Raw genomic sequence first — 17,027 nt, 5'->3', positions numbered from 1 at the left:
TAATCAAAATTATAATAAATGAATAATCAAATTTATTTATAATAATATAACATATTTTTCATAAGATTTCAAATGAAATTTCTATAAGTGGTGGCCAATTGATAATCGATTTTTAGTATTACGAACCATGATTGCCATAAAAATTGTTGTTGTTTCCTATGAATATTAAAAAATTGAACTTGGCATCTAGGATTAGCAACAAATAGAAGATAAGATAAACACGATTATCTAATTTTCTGAATAATTCTTGATCGATCGAAAGGTCATAGATGGTAGCAGGTCATGGTCACTCTCACCACATTTGAAATCATATATCAACGAGGTCCTTATTAGCCGAAGAGTTGGCAGCCACAAACACCATTTAAGAAGGAGAAATAAAGTAAATAAAATATACTATAAAATAACACAATTATTTGATGGGGTTTAACTTTTTCAATCAATGGCCCTATGAGCCTAAAAAACATTTTAAAGAAAAAAAACACAAATAAAAACAATTTAGCAACAAACAAGTTTTGAATAGATTCCCTAAGGCTAAGAGGCTAAGGATCAAACAAACTCCCCTATATAATAAGCAAGCCACTATTATGGTTAGTTCATTAGTCCACATTATCAAGAAAACATAGCCAGTCGTTTAATCTAAAGATGCTATTTAGGGAAAAATAAAATAATAAATAAAGAAAAGAAAATAGTTTTACGTGCGTGGGTGAATGCTATATGATGTAGGATTTGCTTATCCATTTAGAATGATGATGATGATGATGATAATGGTATATATATTTGATCCTACATGGCTGCACTATTACTTAAAATAACAGGCGATAGTTTTTGTTATATAGGCACCAATGCAATGTGTATGTAAATGAAGCTTATAATAAATTGACCTTATACCATTAGATATACTGTGCAAATGAAGCTTTTCTTGGACAAGATTTTCCCTTGCTACCATTTTTCAACTATAAAAAGGGAAAACAAAATCAGAAGATAAAATGAACTTCAGCATCTGGCATTATTTGACCAACGCCTATGTAGAAAAGGAAAAAACCTGCAATCTATAATAAGCTTAATCTATACAATTTTGCTAGACTAAGCTAGTAAAAGAATTCACATTATTACTTTATTACTCTAGAACCTTAAACAACATATTAATCTGATAGTGAGAGCTTACTCTTTAGATTATAATTCTATCATCCAACCATTCTGGAACTGCTTTATATCTTTGATTTGAGTTTTAAAATGCAGCATAGTAAGCACCAACTAGAAGAAAGGATTTGAGTGCTTGGACATTATTATTTTTTAGGTAGGGATAATCAGGCTCGTCCGGTACGCCTTCCGACTTTGAGTGCCAATTCGGTATCAATCTTGAGGGAGATGTCAAGTGCCTTCACAGAATGAGTCAGCGAACCGCTGCAAAGCAGGACACACAAATTTTCATTAGTGCACATATAACAATGCAGGAAGAGACAGAAGGATATTAATACGGAGCGACGCAAAACATAATTTTACCTGGAAATGTAGGTTACTCCACTTTGTCCGATTTTATGTACGGTATCAAGAGTAACATTGCCTGATGCCTGCCATTATAAAAAGGAAAACAGCATGCTAGTTGTGAACTTGAAGGAACAATTCCAAGATATCCACATCAATGGCCACAATTTACTATTATCTACAAATAATGAATGCAAAGCTAACAAGTCCAAACAAAAAATGGTATTCGCCTTAACAGAATATGATAACCTCCACCAGTACCAAACTGACCACAAGAAAACCATTACACCACCAATCTTTAATATCATGCTTCATGTTCATTGGAAAATAGTGACCTCAAGACATAACGTGTAAAACATTGGACCCAAAACTTACACACTGTTCGACAATTTTGAATTTTACATCCACCTCTTTAAAGAATAAATGATTGAGAAGATAAGCTAGTTTCTCAAACAGAACAAGTAAACCATTCATATATAAAAAATATCAAATCAATAGCAAATATTCTAAAGCATTTATTTAAAAAATAATTCAAAACATATGGCACGATTGAACTAAACAAATTTTAGTCATGAATACCTCAGTCTCAAATTTTCCATTGACTAACTGCACAGCTTCCTTCAGCATTGATATGTCCACATCCCCGTTTGGTAGAGGTAAAACCATATTATCCAACATTATCCGGGTCAAAGAGGTGTTCGTTTGGGAAGCATAATGTAATACTTCTTTAACTTCCTCAAGAGTTCTGGTCTCAACCTGGTAAAAATGAAACAAACTTATCAAAAACCATGGTCTCAACCAGATTTTGTCCTCTATTACATGCTGCACAGTTACTACCAGTACATGTTCTATTTACGCAAATGGTTAATAGCTCTAAATCACATTAACTGCAAACACAAGTCAGTTAGTGCGTGGCATTTGGCAGGAATCACAATTATCATTAGCTTTAAAAAGTTGATTGAAGACCAAAATGTTTCAGATAACAAGAAAAAGAACTGCATATATAAAAAAAATGAATCAGACCACAACTACCTCAACCTCCACTTTTAGGTTTCTTTGCTCTAAATACAGGTCAACAGCTTTGAGGGAGTTTGAAACACCTCCAGCTGCTGATATATGATTATCTTTTATCATCACCATATCGAACAAACCCATCCTATGATTCCGACCTCCACCAATTAATACCTATAGAAACAGATGTACCTCCTTTATAAAAATTATTTGTCAAAGTACAAATGCCCATTAATAACAGAAAGGAAGTGATTGAAAGTCCAGACCGCCCACTTATCCAATAAACGTAAACATGGAGCAGTTTTTCTAGTCTCCAACATATATGCAGGGTATGCTGCATCAGCCATTGCCTGTGAAAGAACATGAAATATGTAATGAAGTTAGAAATATAACTAGGATAATATGATAATTTTTTACTGACCATTAGGATAACACAAACTCTAGTAATCCAGCTTAAGAAATTAAATCAAATAATATCAGCCAATTGACAATTTTGATCGAATATTCCCCACATTGCCTGTAATTGACATAAATAACATTCCAGGGAATAGGGGTCTTTTAAAAGGGGGAGTTAAAGCCAGCTAACTAATTCCGTAACAATCCGGTGGCAAAAGAAACGGAATTGGAAAAACAATCCTACCTTTGTTAAAGTTGCGATGCCACTCATCCTCTGCATAAAGTTTAGCACTACCCTCTCGGCCACAACAATGTTATGTGCCCGTCCTACACTTAAATTACTGAGGATTGATAGCAGACTTTCATGAAATCATTCACAAATAAATGATGTACTTTTCCCCCTTGCTTAATTATGTCACTATCTTACCATGAACTTTTCCGAACTGTACACCTTTATGTATATCATCACCATCCTTTTTAGACCATTCCACCTGATATTTGAAAATAATTGTACAACAACTCAGCCAAGTATTAACGATGCATACGGTAAAGGAAATCTGTTCATCGCTTTCATACCTTCAAGGAAGGATCAACTTCATAAAATATCATCTCTGCAAGTGCAATCCCCGCAATGATGCCATCCTCCTTTGCCAAAAAATAAGCTTCAACCACCATGTCAAATGGAATGGTGGCCATGCACGTTATATCACCTACAGTAAAACACCTCTGTTATTAAAAGTTACATATGCACTACATGTATCAAAATATCACTACTATTTACATTCGTTTATCTAGATAAGCTCAACAAGAGAAAACCAAATAGTTTTGCTCAGAGTGCACTACAGTAAGAAAAAGACAGCTAGTACAACAAAACTTAGAGAAGTAAAAGTTCAGGCATAAACCTCGATCTCCGGCATCTTCTGCAAGGGCTAACTTGATAATGCCCTTCAAATCATAAGTTGGGTGTGAAGGAGGCTTTATTGCAAAGGACTCATACGATATCCTAGAGTTTGTGGTTTCTACAGCAGACATTTTCACAACCCTCCTGCAATTGCAAAACAATACAATACAACACAAAATTAACCAGAAAAAAAATACACAACTATTATTAACCATTAGTTCTTTCTCCAACATGCTAAAATTAAATTAAAGAACAACAATTCATAATTCACACTAGTTAATGTAAATTATTGACATAGCTGTCAGAGAACCTTGAATGAGTTGAAACTAAAAATACCTGACTTCTGATTGTCCTTGGAGTTTAACTGAGAAGCTGCACGAGATTCAAATTACAACATTGTTAGAAGGCTTTGGATATCAGAAACATTGCAAAATATAAATGATTTAATTAAATTTAATTTTTCTCACACATTTAAGTAAATGAAATAAACACTTGAACCGATGCTTACGAAGCCAAAGAAAAGTGAGAATTCGAAGTTAAAGACCTGAGGAAAGGCTTAGAAGACCTTGTGATGTGAAAAGCTTGTGGCAAGCAACTGAATCTGGAGTTCATAGCCATAAATTCGAAAAAGGTTAAGTTGCTTCAACTTTGAGGGAATCAATCAATAGAGTTCAGAATTTTTTGCTTTATTCCTCAATTTTCACCGACTTATCTTCGTTGAAAAAAGAGAGAGAAGCAAAAAAGCGAAGCAAGTTGGTTTTGGGGATTCTAAGGTTCACGAAGTTGCAGTGACGCGCCTAACGAAAAGGAGGTGGTTTTTCTGAGAAATAAAACCAGAAGTCCTGGTTCGAGTTATTCAAATCGGGTTTTGTTATAACCGGTTTAAAACAGGTTCGAACCGGTTCAAAGTTAAGCACAAGAAGAGCAGAGAGAGAGTAGGAGGCGAAGGCTGCAGAGGGGGACGGCGGAGACAACTGACTGGTGTGAGGCAACCACAGAAGTGGCGCTGACGGTATTTTTTTTTGGACACCATCGTTTTGGGCTGGCCCAATACTGGGAACATGGGCCTAAAATCGCCAATTTTCTACAAAATAGGGGCTAACGGGGGATTTCGTTAAATATGGGCATAGCCGCATAGGTAATATCGTAATTTTAGAGAGTAAAGTATCAATCCGGTCCTGTCCATTTTCCAAAATGACAAGACGATCCTTAACTAAAAACACGTTCCATTACGGTTCCTGACCTGTATTCCGTCTGCCAACCCAGTTCTTCTGTCAGTTTTCCGGCGAAAACTTGACAGAAATTGCTGACGTGTCAAGTTAAAAAATGGACAGGGACCTAGTTGTCTCTAAATTTAACTTACTTGTCCTTATTTGAAAGCACATTTACTATAATAATTGTATTCTTCTCATAGTGTTAAGAGTCATTGTCTGCAATGAAGGTTCAACCAGTCTTGTTGTTATTGGTGATATCAATCACCCTTTGCACACTTTTACATGCTTGTTAAAAACTTGAAAATTTGTTGTTTTGTTGATTTGTTCTGGAAATATGAAATATGAATATGCTTGTCTTGCTGAATAGGAAATTTAACTATTTAAGATTGCTTATTGACTAATGCTTGTCTAGGTCTCTAGGATGAATATGCTTGTGCTGTGAATTTAACTATTTAAGCCTTTAAGGTTGCTGTCAGATGGAGCTAATAATTCTGTAGAAAATGCAAATCAAAATGAAACCAATCAGGATGTAGCTCCACATTTGTCAGATGAAGAGCAACTTGCCGACTTCGAAATCACTCCTTGGATTTAGTTTATGAATTGTTATCCATATTGTGTTTAATTAAGATACTAATGTACTAGTAGTAACTACTTTCATGTTTATCTTTGTATTAGTTATATTTAGACTTTGAAACTTGGTTGTTTTTAAAATGTTGGTGAAGAACTAACGATATGTATTTTGAATTTATTAATTTTATGACTATTTTTAGTATTTTATATTTTTTATTTATGTGAAACCGGTTTTACCGGTTCAACTAGCGGTTTATCGGTTGAACCAATAAACCAGTGAACCAGTAACTTGACCGGTTCGATTACCGGTCCGGTTCTTACAACTATGACGACACCAATGAGACTTGGAGTCACCGTTGCTGTTGAAAATCAGAACCAAAGGTAAAGAAGGAAAAAAGTATTTTAGTCCGAAAGACAGTTTTAAATTAAACTTTAGGGACAATTTTATGTATTAAAAAAGGTTAAGAATAAAAAAATTTTTTGACCTATACCTCAAAAAGTCAAAAATCAAAATCGTACTTAAAAACTATTTTAAATACAATAAAAAATTATAAAAAAAAAACAAAATTACGGGAAGCAAAATTTACATGGATATGTAATTAGGGTTTTACTCTTTACTCATTTGCATGAATTTTGTTAAGCATTAGTTTAAAACACTCCCTCCCCCCTACCCCCTGTACTGTATATACAAACTACTAACTTCGAACAAGTATGTAAAGTGTAGGAAACATACTGGTACTCTAGTTGTTTTAACCGTTGATCTGAATTATAAAAAATATATATTAAATATATTAATTGAAATCAACGGTTAAAACAACTATTGGAATAATCAATTAACTTAATTATATGACAATCTTAATAAATTAATTTGCATAATATAATGTTTAGATAAAGTTAAAAAAAAATGGTTACCTATGGTATAATCCCACTGCTGGACAGAACCAACGTTTTCCCAGTCTCCTTGACGCACGTGAGCTGCATGCACATCATCTGGACAGATGTTTGGTACGTCATAAAGTTGCTTCCTCAAAACTTTGTAGAAATCAGAAGCATTTGCTTCAATCTCTGTTTCACTCTCCACTTTCCCACTTAGACTACTCATGCCTACACTCCCTACAATAATTAATACAACAAAACTTTTATTTTTATATATGTATGTCACACAATTAAGAAATGCTTGCTTACCCTTATATATATCAACTACTGTATCAACTAGTAGGCTATTATTATTGCTTTATTCCCCACTTTTTACCGACTTATCTTCATTGAATGAAAGTAGAGAGACTCAGAGGGAAGAAAAAAAGCGAATAGCAACTTGGTTTTGGGGATTCTGAAATTGAAAAAGAGATGGTTTTGTTTTTTCTGGTTGGATTATTTATGGAAGGTTCTAACGTGGGGAAAGAATTTTCTGGTTCTTGAAGGACCAGGGTAGTTTATAAAATTTTAAGAAATTTTGTGGAGAGAAATGCTATTTTAGCCATTAATGTATTTATGTATAAATACATGTGTGGTTTAATTTATTTTTAATGTGTATTTATATTGGTGGCTAATTTTAGTGTACACGTAACATAATCCTTTTATTTTAAAAAGTGATATACACGATGAATGTGCTTTTCGTAATTGAATTAAATTTTATTCAGGTTGAGAAGTTGTTGTGCTATATTTAGTGACGGATCCAAAAAAATTCTAAGAATAAAGGAAAAAATTATATATATTAAAATAAATTTTATTAAATATTATTAATTATATTAAAAATATAATCAAAATATAAAAATTAAAAAAATTAGTCATTCCGAGATGTTTTTGCTGGCATCGACCCCGATTTGGATGCTCAAGTAGAATTTGGAGCATTCCAAAAACTGGGCGATCCGACTACAAGAAGGCAAATAGTCTGATTCGGATAGAACGTTATTTTTTTTTTGTTGTTTCTTTTTGACTATACTTTTGTTTGGGGTGATTTAAATTAAATCATAGGGAATTTGATTAATCTTGATTTGAATGATTGTATTTTTTTACTCTAATCTAATAAACAGGTATGAAAGCTATAATTGTAAACCAGGATGAAATCTATGGAAGCATTGGTTTATACATTCCTCTTAGTCTCAACTTTAGGAATAATTTTTTTTGCTATCTTTTTTAGAGAACCCCCTAAAGTTCCAACTAAAAAGACGAAATGATTTTTCATTATCTCGATTGAAGTAATGAGCCCCAATATTGGTATATTGGGAGCTCATTACTTCAACTAGTCTCCGTGTTCTTCGAATGGATCTCTTAGTTGTTGAGAGGGTTGCCCAAAAGCAGTATATAAAGCATACCCAGTAAAACTTACAAGTAAACCAGATATAGAGATAGCAACTAGGGTTGCTGTTTCCATTTTTCTCAAATTTCAAGACCACAATGAATCTATAGGATAAAATCCTATATTTACAGTGAAATGGTATACAAAGTCAACAGATCTCAATGAATAAAAAATAGGATTTATGGCTACACAAACCGTTGAGAGTAGTTCTAGATCTGGTCCAAGACGAACTACTGTAGGGGCTTTATTGAAACCGTTGAATTCAGAATATGGTAAAGTAGCTCCGGGGTGGGGAACTACTCCTTTAATGGGTGTTGCAATGGCTTTATTTGCTATATTTCTATCTATTATTTTAGAAATTTATAATTCGTCCATTTTACTGGACGGAATTTCTATGAATTAGATTCATAAGAACCGACTAACTATCTTTTTTATTTATATCTTTTTTTAAATAAAAGGGGTAAATTTACCCATTTTGGTTTTTTATTTCTAGCCCAGTTCATTTTGAATTTGGTAGTTTGACCGTGGAATTTCGTTCTTTCTTTATTTCCGGAATATGAGTGTGTGACTTGTTCTAATTGATCTTATTGCAAATACAGAACAAAAATAAAGGATCTGTCATCTTGATAGAGATGGTTTTACCCCGTCAGATATTATTTTCTAGTATCTGGAGCACGGAATATATAAAATAGATTTTATAAAGTATTAGAACTATGATTCATACTTAATATTTCGACCTCGCAACCGGACTTTAATAAATCTTTATTAGAAGATACGTAAGTTAGAATAAATAAAAAAATTTTGATTCTTTCAAATAAAATTGCCACTGTTTGTCTTTTTTTTTATCAAAGCAAAAAAATGTCTTTTGTTTTTTTTTTTCATTCTATCCTATCTATTTCTTGAATAAGTGATAATCCAGCAGTTCTTACTCAGGGAATTTTTGGACATTAAAGGTTTTTTTGAATCATTGTGGTTCTGGTATGAATCTGAGGTTTTGTTTAATTGTTCATAGGGTCTTAACAAGAGAATTCTTATCAATACTAATAATAAAGAAGACGGCACTAAAAAAGTCGCATTCTACAAAAAAATCAAAGAAAAAATGAAGTAAATAGAATATTCAAGAGGCCTGTAAAGATCAAGATAAAGAAAGACGAGTGCGCCGACTTGAGATTTTGGCATTATAACCCTGCACAGATCAATTTAAGGATTTATATATTTTTCTTATCTTCAAATAAGATTTGGAATAATAGGATTAAATTAAGAAGTTTAAAACTTTTTATTATTTAACATATCCGTTTCCGTTACAACCAGTATTGGGTTTTTCTGTTTGAGCCGTACGAGATGAAATTCTCATATACGGTTCTCAGAGGGGGAGTTCCTTTGGTTTACCTATCTCAATAAAGTCTATGATTGGTTCGAAGAACGTCTTGAGATTCAGGCGATTGCCGATGATATAACTAGTAAATATGTCCCTCCTCATGTCAACATATTCTATTGTTTAGGAGGAATTACACTTACTTGCTTTTTAGTCCAAGTAGCAACGGGGTTTGCTATGACCTTTTATTATCGTCCGACCGTTACTGAGGCTTTTGCTTCGGTTCAATATATAATGACTGAGGCTAACTTTGGTTGGTTAATCCGATCTGTTCATCGATGGTCGGCAAGTATGATGGTTTTAATGATGATCCTGCACGTATTTCGTGTGTATCTTACCGGCGGTTTTAAAAAACCTCGTGAATTGACGTGGGTTACGGGCGTTGTTTTGGCTGTATTGACCGCATCTTTTGGTGTAACTGGTTATTCCTTACCTTGGGACCAAATTGGTTATTGGGCAGTCAAAATTGTAACAGGAGTACCCGAAGCTATTCCCGGAATAGGATCTTCTGTCGTGGAATTATTAAGGGGAAGTGCTAGTGTAGGACAATCTACCTTGACTCGTTTTTATAGTTTACATACTTTTGTATTACCTCTTCTTACTGCTGTATTTATGTTAATGCACTTTCCAATGATACGTAAGCAAGGCATCTCCGGTCCTTTATAGAGAATATGGATCCTAGATATTTCTAATCAATCATTTTTTATTTTGGGGAGGAACAAAAGTATTTCATTGCTACAAATATGGATTATTAAAAAAAATAAGACATGTATTTGGATATTTCCCTGCAACTTAAGACTTAACAAAATTAGCGTCTTATTTTTTTATTTGACATACACGAATAGTTGAGGGGGATTCTCCGAAGAAAAAACGGATTATGGGAGTGTGTGACTTGAACTATTGATTGGATCGCGCAGATGGATGACTTTTTCATATCTGCCACATTTTAATTTGCAATAAAATGTGTCTCTTTGTTCCAACCACCGCGCAAGCCCCCCTACAGAGGATAGGCCGGTTCACTTGAAGAGATTCTTTTCTATGATCAGACTTGATCATGTCCTGGATGACCGGGCTTCGTAAGATCCACTAAAATAAGTGAAGTGGTCTAATACGGATTCCGTCTTATCGTAACTTAATAACTTAATAGTATTGAAATGCATTCATTTCCTATGCATTGACTCGATTTATGATACTATCGGAGTGAAACAAGTAGATCTACAGGGGTTAAATTATATAAAATTTATTAATAATTTCATTATTTATTAAAAAAGTAATGCTACACATCTAAATCTTTTATGAACTAAATTCAACCAAATTAAACAATATTACTAGGAATAATGTTAGCTATAATTTATTTTTATTATGTTAGACCAATTTAATTGAACTTGATTAATAAAAAAATTTAGATGTGTAAAATTATTATTCTTATTAAAATGATCTAATTATATTTATGCAACTTAAATTTTTAGAGGAGATTATTAATAACATCTGGATAACTTTATATGACTCGGTTCGTTTGATTGATGCTCGAGCCGGATGATAAAAAATTATCATGTCCGGTTCTTTATTTCGGAGGATGGATCAATAAGAATTCACCTATCCCAATAACAAAAAAACCTGACTTGAATGATCCTGTATTAAGAGCGAAATTGACTAAATGAATGGGTCATAATTATCAAACAGGGACGGAATGTTTCCAATTCACTATATTTCTTGGGGAAAACTTTCAAATACCATAAATAATAGTACGACGTTATTCTCCACCACTAATATAGAATCTGAGAACTTATTTCTTAAAGGTCCAGCTTTTACATAAATAATAGAATAACTTGTACGGGTTTGAATTTTATTATAACTAGAATTTCTCTTTTTTTCAGTCCAATTCTTCTATCACTATAAACCCAATTAGATTTAGACATGATACACTATTTAGTTATTTGAAGAACTCGAAAACTCTCTTTCTATTCTTTTTTAACTTTTTAATTTCAAATTAAATAAGGATTCTAAAGCACCAATTTAACTTGGACCGATGGTGATTTAGTAGCAATGGAGGACAAAATTTTTTGGGTCGTAATTACTATCTTATTTCAGCTACTTTAATTGTTAGAAATCTATAAATTATTCTCACTTTGGTCAGAATTTTTTTAAATATGTTTATTATACTATCACTCTTGGATGAGTGGTCATAAATAATTGGATAAAATAAGGAACGAATATATAAGAGAAAGAGTTTGAGTAGCACCCATTGTGAAAAAGATTGTTGAATCGCGTCTCAGGTGGTTTGGACATGTGAGAAGAAGACCGACGAAACACTCAGTCAGGAGGGTGGAGAGATGGAAGATAGACAAGGGGTGAAAGGCAGAGAAAGACATAAAAAGACCATCCATGAGGTGGTCAAACAAGATCTACATGTAAACGGTCTCTCTGTAGACATGATACATAACAGAGTACAATAGCGTCGTTTGATTCATGTAGCCAACCCTATTTAGTGGGATAAGGCTTTGTTGTTGTTGTATTATAATATCACTCTTTTTAAAAAATTTAAGACTAAACCACCAAAAGTAACGATGAAAGATTCATTCGCTGACAAAAGTAACCATAAAAGATCATAACTCCTCATATGTCCACAATTGATTAGCTTTGTTTGACAAAAATAACCACAGACACAAGTCATACTCTCATAACTTTGATTTCACCTTTAATCTTCTTCTCAACCTTCATGGCCATGTTAACATTCCTCTCCCTGTGGTCTATTGGAGCAATAGTCACATCTTGATTAGCAACACCACATTCATGCTCATTGAGTATTCTAATCAAACCCTTGCCAAACTTTGCTATCCCCCATCAATTTCATCAACCCAAATAAAATAATTGCAATCTCGACTCTACAGAAGCCAAAAAATTGAAATACCTGACATGCAAAGGAACCCTATACTTGTCTAACTATCAAAAATAATGTTCTATACCTTCGAAGAGGGACAACGAATAAACCATATTTTAGGATTAGTAACCGTCAAAGATTCCAACAAGACAACATACTCACCTAGTGACATCTTTGTTTCATCCAAAATTTTCTTCTTCTTCATCTTCGAATGTGAAGCTCCTGAAAATCTGCTTCCTTTGCTTGTAGTTACTTCTCTCCTTGACATTACTCGAATTCTATGAGAATAAATTAATTCAGGGTTCTCCCGTGGAGTCTCGGAATGATGGATGATTGTGCTCGGAAATGATTTTACCCTGTAAAAATTGGATTCCAACTAAGAAGAACGAAAAAAACAGTCCACGTATGTCACTCTGTTAAGACTACATTAGGCTTGGCTATTTTTGACAAACGGAACTAATCAATTATGAACATTTGAGGAGTTATGGTCTTTCATAGTTACTTTTGTTAGCGAATAAATCTTTCATAGTTATTTTTGGTGGTTTAGTCAAAATTTAAACTGATAAAATAAGATAATATAAATAGTTATATTTTTAATAGTGCATGTAGTAACTCATTAATGGTAAAATCTTAATGAAGCTCTAACCTGCAACTGTGACAAATAAAAAATATATATGAACATAAGTAAAAGCAATTTTAGGGAGATAAAAATCGCTAATAACAATTTTGTGGAGAGAAAAAATGCTAATAAAATAGTGAAGAACGATTTCACGGAAACAAAATCTCTAATAACAATTTTTAAATGCAAACTATATTTTTGTAAATTACGTCCTACTATCATTTTAGAATATATCATTTTTGTATTACAATTCATATAAAAAAATAATTTGTATCCTTATTTTTTATTTTATATACGTTGCTTATCAAAGCATATATATATACACACACGGTGAAAACTCAGGTGTAGTCGACTTCACATGAAGTTGATAGCTGAGAGCCGTTAGATGAAAATTTGGTCAAATCAGTCAAATCATCAAACAATTCTCAGCTATTCACTTCACGTGAAGTCGACTGCACTTGAATTTTCACGTTCACACGTTACTATGATTATTCTTATTATTACACACATTACATATACAAGCACCATTATTCAGTAATTATTTAAGCCAAAACACACACTTGAATATCCAATTATACATCTTAATTAATTAATTATGGCTTGACAAGATGAGCATCAATGTCTTGAGTGACCTTAATAGCAAAGTCCAAATAAGATTGAGGAGAAGCAGCAGTGATATTCTCCTTATGCTTTTCATATTCAAAGATCCATTTCACAATTCCACCACCACTTCCCTTATCTGAAACTTTTATGGTACCCTTCAAAGTCTTGTAATCATTACTGATTTTTTCACCAAAGAGGCTATAAGTGATTGTCTTGTTCTCATCATCAATGGCTTCAATCTTTTCCTTTGCACTTGTTTTCTTCCCTTCTGTAGGATCCAATCATTTTATTTCATTATAAGAAATAATATAAGCCATGACCCAAAAAAAAATTAAATTAAAATTTTAATACTCTTTGTTTTGTTTCAGTACTAATTTATTTATGATTATGGTGGTTAATTAAATAAAGGTTAAATTACACAGTTGATCCCTACACTTTTAGTAAAATTGCAAATTGGTCCCTATATTTTAAAAGTTTGTAATTGGATCTCTAAAGATAATTAAAATTTGCAATTTAATTCCTGTCGTTCAAAAAGTATTTGATTTAACAGAACAGTATATTCTCTATTTTTAGTCCCCGTCGGTCAAAAAATGTTAATTTAATAGAATATTCTCAGCATATTTTGAAAATATTCTGTTAAATCAACATTTTTTGACCGACGGGAACTAAATTACAAATTTTAATTCTTTTTAGGGATCCAATTACAAACTTTTAAAGTGTAGGGACTAATTTACAATTTCATTGAAAGTGTAAGGACCAACTGTGTAATTTAACCTTAAATAAACCCCCAAGTTGTTGGGTATTTAATAATTTTGTGTAGGATAATCTATTTCTTTTGAAAAATATTTAAAATCTTTAATCATGCAAATCATTGGACAAAATATATATTAACTAGAATTTAAAATGATAAATATTTTCACCGTTCAAAATAATTAGAGTACAAGATTAATTACTTTTTTATAAATACATAATCGATCAAAATATGATATATCTATTTTTTAAATAATGATAGACAAATTTATCTAATAAGAGTATAAGACAATGGCGAGAGATAAATCTATTATTTTCAAATCCTGAAAAAAACTATTTTGCCAACAATTTAAATTATTAAAGAATAATCAAATATAATAAAAGTTTATGAAAAACGAATTTATCGGATACAAAATTTGCAGGGATATCTAGGGTTTTACTTATATATAGTAGCCTTAACCCTAATTGTATGTATATACATGCAAAACAAAAATTCAGTTCGGTTAGGGTTTTTTCTACTAGAATCGAAAATCAAATCGAACCGCAAAAAATAATTTTTTTTTAATTTTTCGACTTTTCAGTTTATTTAGTTATCGATTTTTTTTGTTCGATTGATCAATTTTATTCGAATTGGATCGATTTTAAACACCTCTAGATAGCGACGATTTTAACCGCCACAAAAATAAATAGCAACGGTTGGATAATCACTCCAAAATAAAATTATGCACCAATTATTTGAAATAATTTTCAGACAAACTTATAAGGAAAAAAAACAAGAAAAGAAAAAAACCTTATTACCTATGGTATAATCCCAGTGCTTGACAGAACCAACATTCTCCCAGTCTCCTTGATGCACTTGAGCTCCATGAACCTTGTCTGAAGAGATCTTTGGTATGTCATAAAGTTGCTTTCTGAAAACTTTATAGAATTCAGAAGCATTTCCTTCAATCTCTATTTCACTCTCCACTTTCCCACTTAAACTCATGGCTACTAATAATTAATAGTAATTAACAAATTTAGAAGGAAACTTTTATATATGTATATTATGTGACACAATTAGGAAATGCATGCTTACCCTTATATATAGAGTGAACTATGGATTATTTGACTTTATTATTCCTTTGTTCAACTACTCTATCAACTACTAGGCTATTATTATTGTTCTTATATTATTATTAATTATATTGTGTAATGTATGGGCAAATAAAATTATAGAATGAGAAAATGACTTAAAAGTTGACAGCTAATTAATTAGCATAAAAGAATCCAATTTCCAAATCCAAGATTTTGCGTTGGTATTAAAATATGAATATAGTACCATGCCTTATTTGATTACATGGTATTGCTACAAAAATAGTTATTTAATGGTTCGCCCGATCAATGAAAATTGAAAAGAGTTATTTTATTTGCACAATACATAATCCATGAGCTGAGTCTATTAATCATTTATATCTAAGAAGAATATGTTTACTATTATTCTATAAAGCACGGACACTTTGTTAAATTATCGTGTCCGTGTGTTGGACACATTTTAAATACGATACTCATCGACACTCGTTCGATATGCGTGTTTGTTGTGTCCAACAGTATCTTAATAAAAAATAAATTTTTTTTTTCAAACACGTTAAATATCATCACGTGTCAACGTGTCCAACCTTACTTTAACATATATTGTTAACATAAATTTAGAAATAGTATATATTATTATTTATTAAAATAAAAAATATTTTAAATACTTTATATAATTAAAATAATACATTAAAAAAATTATATTTTAATATCAATATCAATAAAATATCATTACAATTTATCTAAAAAATAATATATATTATATATATGTGTGTGTCCCCATGTCATATAAAATTTTAAAATTTGCTTGTCGGCGTGTCTCGTGTCGTGTCCTGTGTCCGTGCATCACAAGGTATTTTATATTTATAAGTAGTTTAGGGTATAAATCAAATTATTACGGCTCTTGGATTTGTTATATCTTAATATATATAAATATATGAAAAAATATGTTAAAGTTATCAATTAAAATTTTTTTATCAAAAATATATAAAATTTTAAATTTTTTTATACAAATAATCAAATTCTTACAAAAATCAGTTATTATTTGACTTGTATTATTTGTAAAATTTTATTATAAATATACATCTAATTTAATTATATTATTTATAACGTGTAATGATAAATATGAATATAAAAACTATTTTAAATAGTTAATTTTTTGTGCACATATAGTCAAAAAAATTTCCCCTTAATAGTAATATATAAAAAGCTTTTAAACGTGTTTTGCATGGTTGGAAAATTTTATACACAGGAAGAAAAATGACATGAGTAGATAATTGGAACTTTCTTAAAAGACTAATGGAATTTGATTTTCCTGTCTCAAGTGACTATCAATAATGCAATCGTGTGGATTCTGAGCTGTCTTCAAATCTTTCTATCCGTTGGAATTAGAATGAATGAGATTCGGATACAAAATTTTACCTCTTCAAGATTCTACGTGGCAAAATCTGATTTTCTTGTAATCAATAGGATTTAAGAAACTAATTTGGGTTGGTCGAATAGTCAGCTTAATCATCCGTTTAAGTAAGTGTTCAGTTCGAATTCTGCCTTGTGTATGTACTAATTTATTAGTCAGCTCAGATCTACAATAAATTAGTCTTTGATCTATCGAATTCGAAAATACTGTAGACAACAAAAAAAATTACTAAATATTCTGTGACCATTTATGTTTTCTTGTATATTTATGTGATTGACGAAATTGGTTTAGCGTAAACAAGTTAAACAATGCTCTTTGAAATTAAGAATGATTATAAATTGTATAATTTCATGAAAAAATAAGAACTTACTAAGACAGCTCAAAAATCACTCTCTGTTAATAGTACTAGAAATTTAACAAATATTAGACACTAAATCA

At 31.5% G+C, this 17,027-nt stretch overlaps 2 protein-coding genes across 4 annotated transcripts; both read right to left on the bottom strand.

Annotated features, from left to right (window-relative positions):
• On the bottom strand, nucleotides 853-4,760 carry LOC107622344 (nicotinate-nucleotide pyrophosphorylase [carboxylating], chloroplastic). Of its 3 annotated transcripts, XR_002356409.1 has the most exons (12): nucleotides 4,302-4,760; nucleotides 4,130-4,165; nucleotides 3,795-3,937; nucleotides 3,469-3,602; nucleotides 3,320-3,383; nucleotides 3,137-3,219; nucleotides 2,763-2,846; nucleotides 2,518-2,670; nucleotides 2,065-2,241; nucleotides 1,504-1,571; nucleotides 1,166-1,404; nucleotides 853-953 (listed from the first exon to the last, which is right to left on the bottom strand). XR_002356409.1 is itself a non-coding variant. In XM_021114206.1 (11 exons), the coding sequence occupies exons 1-11, from the start codon at nucleotides 4,409-4,411 to the stop codon at nucleotides 1,308-1,310; spliced, it is 1,149 nt and encodes a 382-aa protein (XP_020969865.1). In that variant the 5' UTR covers nucleotides 4,412-4,760; the 3' UTR covers nucleotides 859-1,307. The 3 variants fall into 3 exon arrangements, 2 of the variants coding, with proteins under 2 accessions (XP_020969865.1, XP_016179690.1); XM_021114206.1 differs by having other exon boundaries at nucleotides 859-1,404; XM_016324204.2 differs by lacking the exon at nucleotides 853-953 and having other exon boundaries at nucleotides 1,231-1,404; nucleotides 4,338-4,760.
• On the bottom strand, nucleotides 13,179-15,208 carry LOC107622347 (MLP-like protein 43). Its single transcript, XM_016324208.2, has 2 exons — nucleotides 14,903-15,208; nucleotides 13,179-13,622 (listed from the first exon to the last, which is right to left on the bottom strand). Exons 1-2 carry the CDS (start codon nucleotides 15,087-15,089, stop codon nucleotides 13,345-13,347), a joined length of 465 nt encoding a protein of 154 aa, XP_016179694.1. The 5' UTR covers nucleotides 15,090-15,208; the 3' UTR covers nucleotides 13,179-13,344.

Source organism: Arachis ipaensis, chromosome B10, assembly GCF_000816755.2.
Source record: "Arachis ipaensis cultivar K30076 chromosome B10, Araip1.1, whole genome shotgun sequence".
NCBI lineage: Eukaryota > Viridiplantae > Streptophyta > Magnoliopsida > Fabales > Fabaceae > Arachis > Arachis ipaensis.
This window is presented reverse-complemented; position numbering and strand designations above follow the sequence as displayed.